Below are 18,462 nucleotides of genomic sequence, written 5' to 3'. Positions count from 1 at the left end.
GGCTTAAGCTATTTACGGTTTAGGGTCTAATCATAGAATATATATATTTGCATATCAAATAATATTTTTCATAAATGTATTTTTAAATTTTACATGTATAAAAGGACGTGCAAGTTTTCTCTCTCGAAAAAAAAAAAAGATGTCTAAGTTCTATTTCTATTCAAATATATTTTTTATAACAATTTTAAAAATTATGTAATATAATTAAAATCATTAGTAAATTACCTTGTTTAGTTTTGTTAAGTTTGATCTTTCTTTAGACTTAGGTTGTCAAGTTTATTCTCATGTTCCTACTTTTGTTTATGCCCAATTATTAGGTGATGTTGACTGTATATTTTTGCCTATTGCATTATAATCTTTCGTGGGTGTGGGGCTTATGCCTCTCCCCTTTCAGCAAAAAATAAAAAAGTAAATACCTTATGTGAATGGAATGGGAATTGTTTCTAAGAAAATCATTCGATGAAAATTAAAAGAGAATTTGTATAAGAATAATGATAAATACTAAAGAGGAAGAAAAAAAAAAACTCTCAGAAGCAAGTAGGATTAATATTATAGTAGTGCTCCTCTCGTCAATAGCATGAAGCACATCTGTTCAGTGGAAGGGCATATTCAGTGGTGCTACATTCTTGAGGAAGTTAATCAAATAGTAGTAGTTTATTTACTTCATAAGTGTGTGTTTGTGGACTTACATTTATAAACTTGATTTTGTAAAATTAATTTTTTAAGTAAAGTGATTTATATGGATGCTTTAATCTTAAAAGCTTGTTTATTAATTATAGGATTTAGTGTAAAATTTTAAAGTCAACACAAAAGTTACCTTTCATCACTTTTGGTTAAATTGAGGTTTTGAGTCAAAATCATTTTACTTATCAATAACCAAGCGTCTATACTTTTATAAAATCAATTTTCACTATAGCCCATATCAATTCTCAATATTCTCGCCCATAAAATCAAACACATTCTAATAATAATGTTTGGATGTATGGTTAAACCAGAGATACCAAACAAAAAAATGTTATAGCTACAATAGTAAATAAATAAGTTCTACTTTCAGTGCCACTGCACCATACATTAGTAATGGATCTAAGATCCTAAGTTAAAGCAGATAATTTATTTTAAGAAAATTAATTATTATTATCATGAAAGGAGGGAAAATTAGAGGCAATGGGTTTAAATATATAAAATTAGGGAGATAAAATATACATTTTAAAAATATTTATATGTAACTTTTTAAAAGTAAGAAAATGCATGTATATTTCCTAAAATAAGTGTGAATCCGCCGCTGTCAAACACAATGTAGTAACTTTATGATCACCATAATTTTTCACCTTGATTCCCTGTGAAATCAAACACACCATAAATATATGCAATTTTTTTCTTGTGATTTTTAAAGTCTAATGAGTCCTTCTCAAAAAGGAAAAAAGAAAAGAAAAGAGAGAGGTGAAGTATAAAAGAAATTAAATTGAACCGAAGTATAATATTATCGCGTTTTAAATGTAATTTTAAAATCAATAATATTTTTATTTTCTAAAATGTAAAATATAATTTATAATATATTATTAATATAATTTTAAAAAATTATATGAATTAAAACAAGTTGGGCCCAAGGCCATGGTATTATTAGCTTTACCTTAGTTCGGGCTTTGGATTTGACAAAATGACAACTTCACCATCAACATGTTGTACCTACGTGTAAGTTGAAAAAATCTGTCCATCTAGCATCGTATGAATCATGCTGCGATAATCAAAATTTTGGCATGGTCCTCACTTCTAATGAGTATTTACAAAATTATTTACCATGGATAAAAATTTTATTCATCAAATGGGTTTGCTTTTGAACTAGGGTGATTATTTTTTACTATTGTTATTTCTACTTCTCCTCTTTACTATTACACTCCCTTTTTCTTTTTATTTTTCTAAAATACCCTTGTAAAACGCACACTTCTCCCTCATGTTCTTTTGAAAAAAAAAAAAAACACTCCCTTTATCTGCAAATTTATCAGTCTGCAGCATACCCCCAATATTTGTCTTGTGTGCCAAGAACCCTACCATGCATCTCAACATCTCATTACAACATTTATGACTTTAGGGTTATAAATGTTGTATGATATATCAAACAGTCAATTTTTAAAACTTGTAGAATAAAAAGTGTGACCTAAAATCGAGCATGAAGTAACATGTCATCAAACACGTCGACGATGCATCAAGTGAAAATCAATTAAGTTTTTGCATCGAAACTAAAGCAAACAAGATATTATTGTCAATTTTTCCTTTTTATGCAATTTTAGTGATCTCACTGCTAAACCATTCATGCTAATAGTTTTTACATTCCGATTGTGATTTTGTATTTCTCAACAAGTTTCCAAATAGACACATTGTCTATGGCATGACTATGAATCGAGTCCAATAAAAGTGGAAAAATTTCTGCTTGGACGAAACCCCCTATGATCAGCTTATCTAACAACTCTAGTGTTTGTCAACTTCATTCACTAAATTGATGTGTTAGCTTGCCATATATTATGCGCCATTTATATAGACTGAGTGTAGTTTTTGACATTGAAATGCAAGACAAATCTGAAAATAGTGATGAGTGAGCGGCTTTGCCGGACATAAGATTATGCATAATGATGAGAATTCCACGATTCTTTTGGCCAATTTATCCACCAAACATTCTTGAATTGAACCCACAAACAAGGATAAAGAAAAGTGGGAATACAAGAATTTACACGTAGGTTTCCACAAGACAAATCACTAAACAAAGAAAGAGCCGTGATTAAAGAAGAGGATTAGGGTTAGGTCCCTAAGAGCTTTTCAATTCGGCGTCTTTGTTGGTTGACCTCAAATTCCTCCACAGATACCTCCCACTAGCCATGTCAACGAAACCCCAAAATCCATTCTGAATCATCTGAAAATTCAATCACCATTCTTGGTCAATAAAATAACCAAAATTAAACCCCTAACAAAAAAATTGCACAAATTCACAAAATCTTCAAGAATCCCAAATATCAACTATAGAAATTTTGTATTTAAAAAAATTAACTTATCCGCCGACAAAACCCTCAACATGAATTTGGGACTTTATTCTCCCTCCCCAACAAAAAAAATCCCAATTGTTCATTAATCATCAAATTCATCTTATATCACTTTAACAATCCCAATTGTTCATCCTAGGAAATTAATCGTCCACACCTAAAATTTTAAAAGGTGAATTTGCATGTTAATTATATTTTCATGTGATGATCATTGTAGACAGAGGATTATGACATTAAAAAAAATAGAGGATTATGAGGGTACCTTCTTGAAATCAAAATCTCCCTTCTTGGAGGATTTATCTTCATCGGCAGAATCCTCGGAAAACACCTCGATCGGGTTAGAACGCACCGTTTTCCACGCAAAATAACCCGCCAGCACGGCGGAGAAGAACACCAAGATAAACCTTAAAGGGCACATTTCTCTCACAACACCAGCGAAAAGAAAAACAAAACAGGGGCTTTCGATTTCAAGGTATGATTTTTCAGCAATGGAAAATGAAAAGAGGGAAAATTGTTGACAACCCAAGAAGGATCAAGTGTACGAGAATGTTGGGGTTGAGTTTTTTTTAGAAGGTGTCTATAAAAAAAACTAGAACGCGTTGAGTTGTTCGCTTGTTTTTCTTTGGAAAAAGAAAATTCTCAACCACCACTTTGTGACTTTGTTTGTTTACAATGTCAAAAGGTAGCTTCTCCAACTGCTCTCATTTTTTGCACATTGGTTCAGCATTTTTGGCTAGGTCTTCGGTGACGATGATGCTGGCAAAAATAAAAATAAAAATATAGAATATTGAATGAAATAAAGTATTCAATTGAAATCTAGTTAATAAGAGTTACACTGTTATCTAATAATTCAGGAAAAAAAAAACACTGTTATCTAATACGAGAAGTTGATAATTTTTAAAATAATTAATTTTAAAATATTGTAACAATGAGTTTTGATTGGATTATAATCTAATTTACTTGCACATGTAAATTGAAGAAATTATTAATTTATCCATCTTATCTTACATGCGGATAAAATATAGGCGTGTGTGTATTTTTAGTCAAATTTGGAGGTTGGCGTGAATCTAGAAGATAGCCCTGAAGTAGTGGGGCCAGCTCACACCATGATATGATAGAATTAACTTTACTTTAAATAATTTGGGGTCCCTATCTCATTCTTTGCTTGTTATCGTTAGAAGGAAATATACACATACTAATTTGGTTTAGTGTCAAAAAAAGATATACAGATTAAGGAACGAAATTGTACCTGTATATCATTCTTTGCATAAAAAATATACCTGCAATGTCAATGTAATTTGATATATATATCTTTTTCTTTTTTTCAAAAATGTCCTCAAATTAAAATTAAAGACTTGGCCGGAAACTCATTTTGGGAGACATGCTTTGGCAGACAACCCCTTCAGGAAGAGGGTGCACACTCCAGAGATGAACTTGGGTCATCATTTAAGCAATTTTCACTTTCAAAATAAATTGGGCTTTCATTTCTATTTTATTTATATTTGTAGTTAAAAAGAATTTTATAAAATAATTTAAAATTTTCATTATAAATAAAAAACACAATTTATATAATTATAACATAATTTGTATATTTAAAAATATACATTATGAATCTTAATTATATAATAAAAAACACTTATCATATGCAGTTTACAAGTAAAAATACTAATTCTCTAAAAAAAATGTAAAAATACAAATTAAAATAAAATGAGATACTTAAATGTATGGGAAGGTACTTTTTTGGGTTAATTCAGGAGATCGCCCAAAAACACCTTGGACTAAAAAAAAGCTACGTAGTAAGAAAGAGAATAATTTGTAAAAATGCTTTTATCCAAGAGTAAGGATTCAAAATTATAACATAGTGATAAATATTTAATGAATTATATAAATAATCTAACGGATTGGTTTTTAGTCATGAATTCTAATCCAACTCAAAATCCATTTGAATCATCCGTTTTACCTCTCCAGGTTGAACTATCAGAGTCTTACAAAAATTTGACGTAATAATGAATTAGTGTAAAATATGACTGATATAACTGTAATTGCATTTGCCATACAATTGTAAAGTTTCCAAAAACTTTGTTCTTGCAACACAGTTGTGATTCCAGATTGCAATTTTAAACCTTAGTGGCAGTGTGCTGAGGGTGAATTTAGATATGCTGTTTAGTTAAGAGTTAATTATAATAATCATAAATCTGATTTGTTTTTATTAGATTCGTAACTTTTCTTCTTTTTTTATTCCTTTTAACATCATTTGTTAATTTTCTGAATCTTTTGTTAGTAAATTTAATAAAAGAAAAAAAAAGATATTTATTTACAAAAGAAACAAATAAAGATCGACAAAAGAAAATAATATTTAGATATTGATATAAAGAATCTTATTGAAAATCATTTTAATATTCAATTAAAAATGTTTTTTGGATTTACTTAGTTGAACTTTATTTTTTGATTGAAGTTGTTCAAATTTAATGTGAATCATTTTAATATATGTACTTCTCGACTGTTATTTTTTAACATGAAATAATTATGAAGTTAAACGGAACAAATAAGAATATTTTAGGTAAAGAAAATTTATTAAAAATTATGTGTTCCTCGAGTGATAATTTCAAACTAATTGTGAATTATTTTATACATATATACTTCTCCACCTGTCATTTTTTAACATAAAATAATTATGAAGTTAAACGGAATAAATAAAAGTACTTTAGGTAAAGAAAATTCATTAAAAATTATGTGTTCCTCAAGTGACAATCTCAAACTAATATTTCTCACAAAAAAAAATCAAAGATGACGAATGAAACAGAAAACTAACAATTAGAATATTTTTCATAAGATTAAAAAAAGAACAAGAGTGTCCAGTGTAATAAAAACAAATCAAATGAATCATCGTTATAATTTACTCTTTAGTTAATTAGTTATAACATGGTGTGATATAGATCACAGTTAATTGTGTCTCTTAATGTGTTTGGATTAAATTCACAATAAAGGTGAAGACAAAATAATAAATAGTTGTTTTTATTTTTTTATGGTGTGACTTTGATTTTATGGAATAAAATTGATAAGTATATAACAATGATTCGATCTTTAAAGTCAATGTGCTTAGATGAATATCTATTAGAAAAATATTATCCTTTTAATCAATCTTAACTCCCAGCTGAGGATAGCTTGAGTTCTAAGAAGAAAAAAATGATGGGTTGTAATTGCCTAGTGGTTGCAAGGACTCAAGATAGGACATTAAAGCACCCCCAACTTTTATTTACTAACATAGGCATCATATTATTTTTTATTCTGATACGCATCATATTCTCTAACCGAATTGTTATAATTCTGATCAAAGCAGGCACACATGTTGCACGAGAAGTTGATTGGACCTGTTTGTGTTGGTTTTGGTGGAATTTGATTCCGAAATCCTCTGAGAATTAAATTCTGATTCTCTTAAATTTTTGGCTTTCTTCTCTCTCCCACAACCATAACCATAGTAAATATATATATCAAATTCCAAATTTAGAAGCTGTTCAGTTCAACCTATGCTTGGTTTTACACTCATTTTTTTGTTGTCTCCCCCTCCACTTCTCGGGTATGTTTTCCTTAGTATGTTATTGCCGCTTGCAAATGTTAAAACGAAATTTGTTTGCTTTGATCACTTTTTTCAATGGTTTTATTTTAAATGGTTGGAAACAAGAAATGCAATGCTATTTATTTTAGGAGCTTAATGTCAACTTTAAGTTGTCTTGCTTTGTTATTATGTTTGGTACAAGCAGAGGACAATTAATATGCACTGAATACTAACATAGATTGACTCTTTTGTGATAAATTGTATCTATATATGTGTGTGTTGAGCGTGTTTGTGTGAGAAACACGATGATCATTTGTACTACATAGCCGACCAAAGTTGAAACAAAAACTCACTTTTATTTCTTTTTGCAACTACTTTAATGTGTTTTTTTAGTTTCATGGTTATTTTTTCTGTCTCTCTGTTGAGTATCATGATGAAAGAGAGTGGAACATGAATTGTTATTCATTATTATTATCACTTTAGTCCATTTGCTTGATTAATACGAATGATCTTACATAGCTAATTAACTCCTTTATTTTTCAAAGAGATTATCTTTGACATGGTATTGAAGCTTTTACAATCAAATAATTAAAAGTTGAACTCAATTTTAACTTTAACACATATAAATTATTCACAGTATAAATCCAAAACGTTTGTGAGTTGTAACTTGCCCGGCCGTGAAGAAATTTCCTAAACTAGTCCAAATATGTTTAAAGCTTGGACAATTCTTAAATTAAAAGTATTAATATAGCTTGGATTTATTTTTTAAATCATCGGAATTAGTTTTTTTTTTTTTTTTTTACTTTTTGATGAAACTTTTAGGTATTTTTACAAACTCCGATATTTTGAATTGATTATAAAACTGATCATGAGACTTGAGGGCAGTTTGGTTGAGCAGTTGTGCACGAGAGGAGAGAAGGGGTGAGGAAGGACGAAGATTTGAGATGATTTTGAGAATCGTATATAGTTTTGATGCGCTGAATAGATAAAAAAAATTTCAAAAAATCTAGTGAGTCCCATGATTAAAATCATCCGTGCAAAAGAAGTGAATAAAAGTTAGCGTTCTCTCTCTCCATTTTTCTAATATTACAATATCATACATAATAATAATAATATTAAAAATAAATAATAATAGTTAACATTACTATTATTCAAATAAAAATTTAAAACATTAATAATAAAAATATTATAATATTATTAATAATAATATATTTTTATTTAATATCAATTTCTCTTCTCTTATTTTCTTATCTATCAAATCATTTTAATTTAAATATTTATTCTTTATTTCTCTTCAACCAAATAACTATTATTTACATCCTATCTCATGTATATTTTTCTTCTTTTTTTTTCTCACTTATTCTATTTTCTTCTCTTCTTTTCTCTCCTCACAATCAAACCACGGCTTAGTCACATATTTAAAACTTTACTTGATTCCAAAAAGTAAAAAAATAAAATCCTAATTCCAATGATTAACCGTTGGTTTTTTTGTTTGTTAAAAATTAAGAGCAAATCTCGTGTTTTGCACGATTTTTTAGTAAAAAGAAGAAGAAAAAACAAGCAAAAGAGAGAAAAAAATATTGTAAAAAATAAGTGAAAAGCATGAAATTATCCAGCCGTCAATACGTGACCATGGCTGGACAGATTTAATATATAATGAGTTCACACATTCAAGTCAAGATAAAAAAAAAAGAGAAAAAAAAAACAGAAGGTGAAACTGACGTGTATTTGAAGTAGCTAGAGTATTATGGGTAAGGATTAACATTACACGGACCCAATACTTGGTAGTTGGGCCGTACATCTTTAATTTGAGCCCACCAATTTTGAATATGATCCATGAATGTCTAAAGAATCACCAAATCAATGTTTTCTCAATGGATTAAACTAATCATTTAGTTTTTATATATGGGAGACATTAATTTAGAAATCAGTCCCTGTATGAAAAATATATATTAAGTTTAGTTCTTATAAGAATATATAAATACTAAAATTTACATTTTCTTTTTTAAAAAATATTAACAACACGAACTTTATTAAATAAAAAAAAACATGAACTAATGCATACTAATGAATATATAGTTATATGCTATGTTAGATAAAACTAGCTAAAAAAATAGTTGGAAGTTAAAAGTTAAAAATTGAAAATTGAAAAATTAACTTATTAAATTCTAAATATTTGATAAAATTAATTGTTAAAGTAGTTGAAAATAATAAAATTATGATTTATTTAAAAAAGATGGTAAGAAATTTGATAAATATATTAAAGATAAAATATAAAAATTAAAATTTAGTATTTTAAACTTGAAGTAATGTTTCAAATAAAGCTGAAAATTATTTTTAAAAAATTATTTATTGAACAATCAAATCAGCAATTCAATTAGTAAAAAAAAATTAAAAATTAATTAAAATGTATTTTTTAACATAACTATGTATAAAAAATAAAGTCGTAATTGAACCCTTTTTTTTGTTTAAAGACCAAAGAGGAAAATGATGAATATAATTTTTTTGTTTAATTGCATTAGGGTGGTGACGATTTGCCAAGTAAAGCATTGACAGGATGAATGCGCGTTTGCAGTTTTTACGAATCTTGACGAAGGCAGCTTATCTTAAGTATCAACTTGTGGCAAGCAGCAAATGGCCAGATGAATCATCTTATTCAATGAATAATATATTTAAATTTGTATTTTAATATTTATTCTAACCTTTTATAATAATAATAATGTAGATTTAAAAATGGTTTAATGAAAGACATTCACACTATTGAAAGTAATTCGCCAAGTAAATACATTTTCTGATAATTTAAAGGCACGGAATATTTATTAACTATAAATATATTTTATAATTTAAGACAAAATTCTTACATATTTTTATTTATCTTTATTTTAAAATAATTTTAATTACCTTATACATACATGTTGATAATAATTAATTTAATTATTTTAAATTATAATATATGATTGTTATAATTACCTTATTTACCATGTTTATATATTTTTATGAACTAAAAATAAAAATAAAAATAAAAATCTCTAAAGTTTTCCTGCTCAATTGCACAATATTTTCCTTTCAGACTTTTACTTTTAATTACCTTAATTAAAACATATATATGTGTTGATAATCATTAATTTAATTGTTTCAAATCAAAAGATATCATTATTCTAATTATCTTATTTAGAGCTTGTTCTAATTATCTTAATTATTATATTTAAATAGTTTATAAATTAAACAGATAAAAAAATTCTAAAATTTTCCCGCTAAATTGTATAATATTTTTCTCTGAGAGTTGTTTATTTTATTATATTATAATTATAATTATTATAATAAAGATAAAAATTCATCTACCCACCTATTTATATACACATGTGAGATATGGAATATTTTTATGTTTTTTACAGAATATTTTTATGTTAGATTTTAGTATGTCAAGAGAGAAAAATAAAACAATTGTGATAAGTTTCATTAACAAGGAGAGTGTATGAAATATTTTTGGCATAAAACACAGAAATAATCGTAGAACTCGTCTTGGATTCTCAGTAAAAAAAACTCGTTCTGGATTAGTAAATTTTTTTTTCTCTCCAATATGAAAGGAAAATATAAAATGATTCAATATTCGCTTGAATATAATTTTTATAAGAAAAATGTTTTTCTTAATTTTTTTTAACTTAATGTAAAAATTAAATTATAGCACAATACATCCCGCGACATTACCTGAAACAAATGGAACTCGTGAGTATTATTAGGAAAATTATTGGGCAAGAAATCTTATTTTCCATGAAAAAACGACATAAACAATAGTCACGTTTTGTAATCGGCAGATAAACGCATGAGCAATAAAATATCTTATGGTAATTCAGCACACAAAAAAATCTTATGGTAAGAAGTCATATTCTGCAAAAGAGACCAAAAACTCTAGTAATTAAGAAAAAAAACTCTTTCAATTTTCAGTTATTACGAATAAAAAAAACTACGAAAAATGTATTTGTCAAGTGTCAACTCAATTAACATGTTTTTAGTTTGAGAGATAAAATTTGAATTTGGTTCTCATATCATACATCTTTTTGAAAATTAGCAGGGAAATAATTACTTGAGGGTTTGGGGTTTGGCCCCCTGACTTTTTAAAAATTATAAAAATATTATATAATTTTTGGTTATTTAGTGTTGTATTTTGACAGATTTTAATTACCGAATAATGATATTGTATATTCTTTTTGGGATTTTCTTAAATACCTGTTGAATGTTATGGATCTTTGTGTGATCCTGGCTCTTTCTTAAATGAGATTGTACATTTGTATAACCATGTAAAAAAAAATACACATAAAAAATTATTTTAAAAAATGAACAAAAATAAATTCTAATATCCTGTAACTCTTAATATTATTGAATAGCCCTACAATGCAAATCATGTATATAAATTTCAATTCTCGATAATGATAAAGAAAATCAATTATCGATTAATTGAATATGGAAATATACCATTTTTAATATATTATGAAGTGAAAATGGTTATATATATATATATTACTTTATTATGGATTCCCAAAATAAGAGTGCAAAGTGATCATGATTTGTGAATTCAAAACCCTTAACGAATAATAAAATAATTAAGAAGTAGGTTTTTTTATATAAAATAACTAACATTTTGAATTATTAAATTATAAATATTTTAAATAAAAAATAGTGCACATCTTTATGAAATGTTTTTTTCCCCCGTAAGTGCCAAGTCTGATTATATCCCTGAGAATAAGTTCGATCATGTCCCTAATTAAAGATTAATCCAATCCAAAGGATTAAATTTGTAGAAATACCTTAGGTCCTAGTAGTACTACCAATTTTACCAAAGAGCCAAAACTTTTAATTAGAGTAGTTGGTTACAAAAAATAATACTATAGATAATAATCAAGCAAATCAAATCAATTGATCACTCCTGTATATATTTTCCAATGATCAAGCTATCCCTATCCGTATTATTAAGCTAACATAATAAACCTTTAATAAAAGGGACATAAAAACTATGCTTCACAAAATCAACTAAACGCAGCAATTTCTCCTAAATTTTATGAACATTGAGGCTGTCATTATTTTCTTTTCCGCCACCATGATTCTATACTAATTGCTAACTTTGATCCACGTGGTGTGTCACGTTGATGTAATTATCCATGTTTTTTGTCGAATCATTACCAAACTTTTACTAGAATATTTTTGTTGACATTGACTAGCGATGTTGCTTGTGTATCTTTCCTACTTTCATGGCACAAGTATCTTTCTTTGTTTCCCTTTTTTCTTCCCCTGATAGCTATATATACCGGTAAGAAAAGCAAAGTTGCAACATCTATTTTCCGCGTCTCGTGTATCTCTCTCAAAAACATTGAAATTGTGTTAAGAATGAATGCACTAGCAGCCACCAACAGGAACTTTAGGCTGGCCTCTAGGCTCCTTGGATTGGATTCGAAGCTTGAAAAAAGCTTGCTGATTCCATTCAGAGAAATCAAGGCAAGTAAACCTGCAAAATGATCTGTTCTTACCATGTTTTTTCACAAAGGAAAGTGCTAAATGTTTTTGAAGAAACATTTTTTTTCTCTTCATTCTTCCAGGTTTGTTGCAGTCAAAATTTTCATGCATCATAGAGGCAACAAATCAAAACCGTTAAATGAAGATCAGAGAACTAAAATCTTGAATGCATGTTTTTTTTTTTAATTGGCCAATGTTTTTTTATCTAATCGAAAACAGTTAGCATGGACAACAACTCATGTATCTTGCGCAACCAATTGAAATAAACCCCTTTGATTTTTTAGGCCAATGTTAGGTGTTAGTTTTTTGTTGGTTGGAGAATTCAAACTCATGACCACTTCCTCCTTTTCTTCCTTCAACCACCAAGCCAACCTTATAACTCCCCATCTTAAATGCATGTTTTAAATCTAATTTACCTAGACAAAAAATGAATCGTTTGATCTTCATTCAATGTTTCTTATTTGCTTACTGTGTGAATGTGTGATAAAACTGAGTTCAGTCATATCTCTACCTATCCCTCGCTTTAGTTTATTGTTTAAAAAATCATGCATAAAACTTTTTACAAAAAAGTCAATCTTACTAAATAGCATTATGTTTCTCAAATCACCTTCCCTATTGATGATGGCACCTTGATGGCTTCTGTTTTGTTCTTATTTTGTATTTATCAGATAAGCATAAAATGCAACTCTAGTTCTAAAACATGTTGAATGAAAATGCAGGTTGAGTGTACCATCCCCAAAGATGATGGAAGCTTGGCCACTTTTGTTGGATTCAGAGTTCAACATGATAATGCCAGAGGCCCCATGAAAGGAGGGATCAGATACCATCCTGAGGTTATTTATATTCTGACTTACAAAAAACTCAGTGATTTATCTGTTTATAGGTTTTAAGTTCTATCACTCAATCATATGTCTTTGGCTTGAGTAGGTTGAACCAGATGAAGTGAATGCTTTGGCACAACTAATGACATGGAAGACAGCAGTAGCGAATATACCATATGGTGGAGCCAAAGGAGGGATAGGGTGTGATCCTGCAAAATTAAGTGTGTCAGAGTTAGAAAGACTCACTAGAGTTTTTACCCAGAAAATTCATGATCTGATTGGAGTTCAGACAGATGTACCCGCTCCTGATATGGGAACGGGACCACAGGTCAGTACAACAACTAAGCTTTGTGAATTTGCTGATGATTGTTATGCTTGACAAATGTTATGCTCTCTTTTCTTCATATTGGACTTTATTATAAAACACTCACTAACTTACTAGTTGGTTGTGAATGCAGACTATGGCATGGATTCTAGATGAGTATTCCAAATTTCATGGCCACTCTCCAGCAGTAGTGACTGGGAAACCTATAGTACGTAGATTAAACTGTTTGTATTTCTCATTTTAATGAGCATTGAACTGTGCCACAACAGCAACTTATCAACACACTCTTTCTACGATTGGATTATTAGTTGAAGAACAAAACTTTGATACAGTTTTATAAGTGCTTTTGTACAATGAGAATTGAAGTTTTATGTTGAGATTTAATGCAAATTTTTATTATGTGAAATACCAAGGTGAAACTCCAATTCTGACAGGAGAATAACACCAAAAGCACTTTAAAAACTGTATGTAAAAGTTTTGTCCTTAGTTGAAATTCATGTGAACTCTACTAAATAAGGAGGGTTCCACTCCCTATTTAGTGCATTAAACAAGAATTTCAACCAAAAATAAAGAGCGTGTTCAGAAAAATTTGTTGATAACATATCCTAAACCAATTCCCATATCTAACTTTCCATGTTCAAACAAGGAACTCGGTGGATCTCTAGGCAGAGATGCAGCTACAGGACGAGGAGTCCTCTTTGCAACTGAGGCTTTGCTTAAGGAGCATGGGATGAGTCTATCCGGACAGCGGCTTGTCATACAGGTACGACTTGATCTCTATGCTAAATGAAAACAGCATTAATCATGCACAGTAGTTTGAAAATCATGCTTTCAACAATGATTAATATTTAATAGAGATATAATAGTTAAGTGTAAAAATTCTCCAAGAAAAGAAGATCATCAGTTCATGCCTAATATTTTGATGAATTTGAGATAAACGCATGCAATTAATCATGTCGTGTGTGTCTTCAGGGTTTTGGAAATGTGGGGTCTTGGGCTGCCAAATTGATCAGTGAGAAAGGTGGAAAAGTTGTTGCTGTGAGTGACATAACTGGGGCCATCAAGAATAGCAATGGTCTTGACATACCAAGCCTACTCAAGTATTCTGAACAACACCAGGGAGTCAAAGGATTCCATGGTGGTGAAGCAATTGACCCTAACTCAATATTGGTTGAAGACTGTGATGTTCTTGTCCCAGCAGCTCTTGGTGGAGTCATCAATAGGTGCTTTTGCTTAACTACATAATTCTTTTGTTCATATTAAACTTCTAAGATCACTTAATTATCATCACATCTTACCTTGGAAGCAAACACCAAAATGCACCCCACATGAGTAAACCTCCATTTTAATTAGGCCATGGGATGATTTAATCTCTTACTTTACAAGTTTTTTACTTTGGTCTTTGGTTTTGCACAATATTGTAAAATATCATTCACTTTATTTCCAAATGTCAGTGAAAAAATGTAATATAAAATTTTTAAGTACGCGACATTTTGCAATATTTTCCAAATTTAGAGGAGCTTGACAATATTGGTTGTTGCGTAAACTTATTGCCTTCCATCCTTAAGCATCAGAAACATCTATCTGTTCTAAATGGAGATATATAATGAACAGAAGCGTAAACCTTTTTCTTTCCCTCTTTTTATATGGTTGAAGGGAAAACGCAAATGAGATTAAGGCCAAATTTGTTGTTGAAGCAGCCAATCACCCAACTGACCCGGAGGCTGATGAGGTTAGTTTGAATTCTTTTTTCTGTTCCTTTTAATAAAAAAGCAACAAAAAAAAAAACAAGAAAAAGAAAAAGAAAACATTGGAAGAAAAGTAAGAACAAATATCATGCACTGTTTTTAACTACCTCCTTACTTTGCAGATTCTGAAAAAGAAAGGGGTTGTGATCCTCCCAGATATATTTGCTAATTCTGGAGGAGTCACAGTCAGCTACTTTGAGTGGGTGCAGGTAACTATTAACTGTTATGATTTCACATGGTTGCATATTTGGTTCCTCTCATATTAATTTGTCATATCATTTGAAAAAAGCTAAAAAGAACCATAGTAAGACCTAATTACAAGAAATACTAGCAACACATTTTTCTAATATTCTCTTTTCAATAAATTTTCCTTTATTGCCTAAAATTCAAGTGAATCCGACTTATTTGGGAATGAGAACCATTAATATATTTTGTGAGACTTGTATGAATTTCACTCAATAAAAAAGAATGTCTCGGAAAAATAATTCTAAAAAAAGTGTTACGTAGTATTTTTTTCTAACACTACTTATATAGGGTCTATTAATTGTTTTTACATTTTTCTTCTTCTATGACATAACATTGTCATGTTACTTGAGTGGTTCGAAATTCATTTACATTTACAATTATGTTAACCCACTTCATGTAATCATTAAGGTTAATTAAATGATGATTATTATGTAATGCACAGAACATTCAAGGGTTCATGTGGGATGAGGAGAAGGTGAACAACGAGCTAAAGACATACATGACCAAAGGGTTCAAAGATGTGAAGGAAATGTGCAAAACCCATAACTGTGATCTTCGTATGGGAGCATTCACCCTTGCAGTTAACCGTGTGGCAAGGGCCACCACCCTTAGGGGTTGGGAAGCTTGAAATCATAATGAAGAGTTCCATTGTCAGCCTCAGCAAAACCTTACACAATTCTTGCATATGCATCCGAAATTTTTACGGATTTTTTTAGATCTTTTATTTTTTTAAGAAAAATAAAGAAATTCCTTTCCACTTTATGATTGTTTTATTTGTTATGCCTTAGATGTATTTTTAGAACACAAGCAATATATCCAATTTATGCCTTTGTTGGTCCAATTGCAATGAGGAATCACTTGTTTTCTGATGCTTCTTTGTTAGGATGTATTTCCCTTTTCCTTTGCTGTTTTGTTTTGTTTTTTCATTCCCATTCATAAAAAAAAAAAAAATCTATTTAGAAAATAACAGCGTTGAACCACTGAGTCCGAATCATCTGGCACATACCTATCGTCTATATGGTATTTTTATTCTATAATCAAGTTAAAAATAAATTCAATATAATTTTTTATTTTAAGCAAAAATTATCTATTAAGTTATTTTAACTTAAAATTAATTCTAAATTCATAATCAATAAACATGTAAATGTTTATCTAAGATTACAATAGCTAATATTTTAATATGATTTTGAACAATTCATGATAGAACTAAAAACATTTTTTTAACGCAATTGTATATCAAAACCTAATATGAACAAAAAATAAACATTAAAAAATGACAATCAAAAATATTTTTAACGCTATTACATATTAAAATCTGAACTTAAAGAATATTAATTTAGAATAATTCATTGGATGGTTGTTGTATATCCTTTCAAATTACTAATCCAATATTTATGGCTTGGTTCCATAAGACAATTTTGGAAATCTAGGAAATGGAAAAGAAAAAAAAAACAGAATAGAAAAAGCAGAGTGGAGAAGAGACTATCCAGCATTCTAATTTCTAGCTAGTAAATAAGTAAGACAAGTAGCGTACAGTGATTCAATCACTGATCAAAGACAAACAACGTAAGACTCACGATGGCCACATCATCCTTAGGAAACCCGAATAACCCAGAAGTGAGAAAAGACATCGTGTGGAACCGGTGGGTGATATTCTCACCCGCGCGCGCCAAACGACCCTCCGACTTCAAGTCCAAGTCACCCGCCGACCCGAACCCGAACCAGCAATGCCCCTTCTGTATCGGCCACGAGCACGAGTGCGCGCCCGAGATATTCCGGGTCCCTCCCGGTGACCCGGATTGGAAAATCCGGGTCATCCAGAACCTCTACCCCGCTCTCTCCCGCACCCTCTCCGATTTGTCTCCTTGAGAAATTGGGAGCGTTTTCCTCGCTTATACCGAGAGAATTCCACAGCTCGCCAGCCATGAATCCATCCAATACGTGCAGCTTCGTTCTCTCCAGCCTCCCTATTTTCATAATCCAATTATTTAATTGTTAAATTAGTCTATAAAAATGTGTTTTTCTTCAGGAAAATTGGTGGTGTTAGGACTAATTTGACTAGAGAAATACGCATTTAAGGACCTTAGACATAAATTTATCTTTCAATAACTAATTTGACTATTCACTGTATGAGTTAACAGGTCATATTAGTTTCGGAATGGTGGAGATTATTAATTGGAAGTTCGTTACTGTAAAGGTCAAACAAATTTATTTTATAATTGGATGATAATATAAAATTACACAATTCAAAATTCAAAGTCTATAAGACTGAAAAATTGCATATTTAGAGACTTCACACTGAAAATTGACTCTTATGAAGTTAGAAGTACCAAGTAATAATCTCAGTTGTTGATGAAAAAATTAACAGTTGATATTATGATGCATTCATGATTAGTCCTACATGCGAACTTAACATCAGTTGTTGATTTTCTGGTCGATGACTAAGGGTGTGTTTGTTTTTCCGTTAGCATCTCCCTTGAATGTCAATTCTTGGCTGTTCCTGCTTTGCATCACTGATAATAGATCTATTTACTTTTATGGTTAAAGTTGTAACTTTATTAGTTTATTTATCAATGGTAGTTGCAGGCTACATTTCTATCATTTTCTACAATTGCAATTGATCTTGTCTTAACATTTTTGGTATAATGTGATGTTTGGCAAAACAGAAAAAAAGACAATAAAAATATAATTTTATTGTATTTTTCGATATACATAACACAATGAATTCATATTTTTTTTGTTATTTTGTAAAAAAACTTAATAGAAATATAATTATGTTGTGTTATGTGTTGAAAAATATAATGAAATTGTATTTTTATTATGTATTTTTTAAAATTATTTTTAATTTTATTTAATTATTATTATTTGCTTCTAATTATAATTATTAATTGTTATTTTCAGATGGCTCATACTAAAGGGGCTTCCCATGACTTAGATGCGGAGAGGCAAAGGCAAAGTATGATTGCGTTAGCATGTCGTGATGCCTGAGGCACAATATTCTTAGCGACAATCAAGATTACACCAAAAAAATAAACTGTCCAGATTACATCGAATTCTACAGGGATATTGTTGTTTGTCCGACCATCATAAATGTAGTAATGGGTTGTTTAATCATAATATAAAGCATTAAAATTTACTTTTTTTAAATTAAAACATTTGTTTATACAAGAAATGCAAAAAAAATCAACACAACGGAATATCCACAATAGGAGTGGAGAGAAAGTAA

At 29.5% G+C, this 18,462-nt stretch overlaps 2 protein-coding genes across 2 annotated transcripts; one reads left to right on the top strand and one right to left on the bottom strand.

The window, feature by feature from the left end:
* Positions 1-2,599: 2,599 nt before the first annotated feature.
* Positions 2,600-3,949, bottom strand: LOC100803573 (uncharacterized). Its single transcript, XM_003518190.5, has 2 exons — positions 3,295-3,949; positions 2,600-2,905 (listed from the first exon to the last, which is right to left on the bottom strand). Exons 1-2 carry the CDS (start codon positions 3,448-3,450, stop codon positions 2,801-2,803), a joined length of 261 nt encoding a protein of 86 aa, XP_003518238.1. The 5' UTR covers positions 3,451-3,949; the 3' UTR covers positions 2,600-2,800.
* A 7,971-nt stretch (positions 3,950-11,920) lies between these two features.
* On the top strand, positions 11,921-16,195 carry LOC100801991 (glutamate dehydrogenase 1). The gene is made up of 9 exons (XM_003518189.5): positions 11,921-12,078; positions 12,816-12,929; positions 13,024-13,245; positions 13,376-13,450; positions 13,889-14,005; positions 14,215-14,465; positions 14,899-14,974; positions 15,113-15,199; positions 15,679-16,195. The coding sequence occupies exons 1-9, from the start codon at positions 11,971-11,973 to the stop codon at positions 15,862-15,864; spliced, it is 1,236 nt and encodes a 411-aa protein (XP_003518237.1). The 5' UTR covers positions 11,921-11,970; the 3' UTR covers positions 15,865-16,195.
* Positions 16,196-18,462: the final 2,267 nt, after the last annotated feature.

This window comes from Glycine max, chromosome 2 (assembly GCF_000004515.6).
Source record: "Glycine max cultivar Williams 82 chromosome 2, Glycine_max_v4.0, whole genome shotgun sequence".
In the NCBI taxonomy this organism is placed as follows: domain Eukaryota; kingdom Viridiplantae; phylum Streptophyta; class Magnoliopsida; order Fabales; family Fabaceae; genus Glycine; species Glycine max.
Note: the sequence above shows the minus strand (reverse complement) of the source record. Positions and strands in the feature narration are given on the sequence as shown.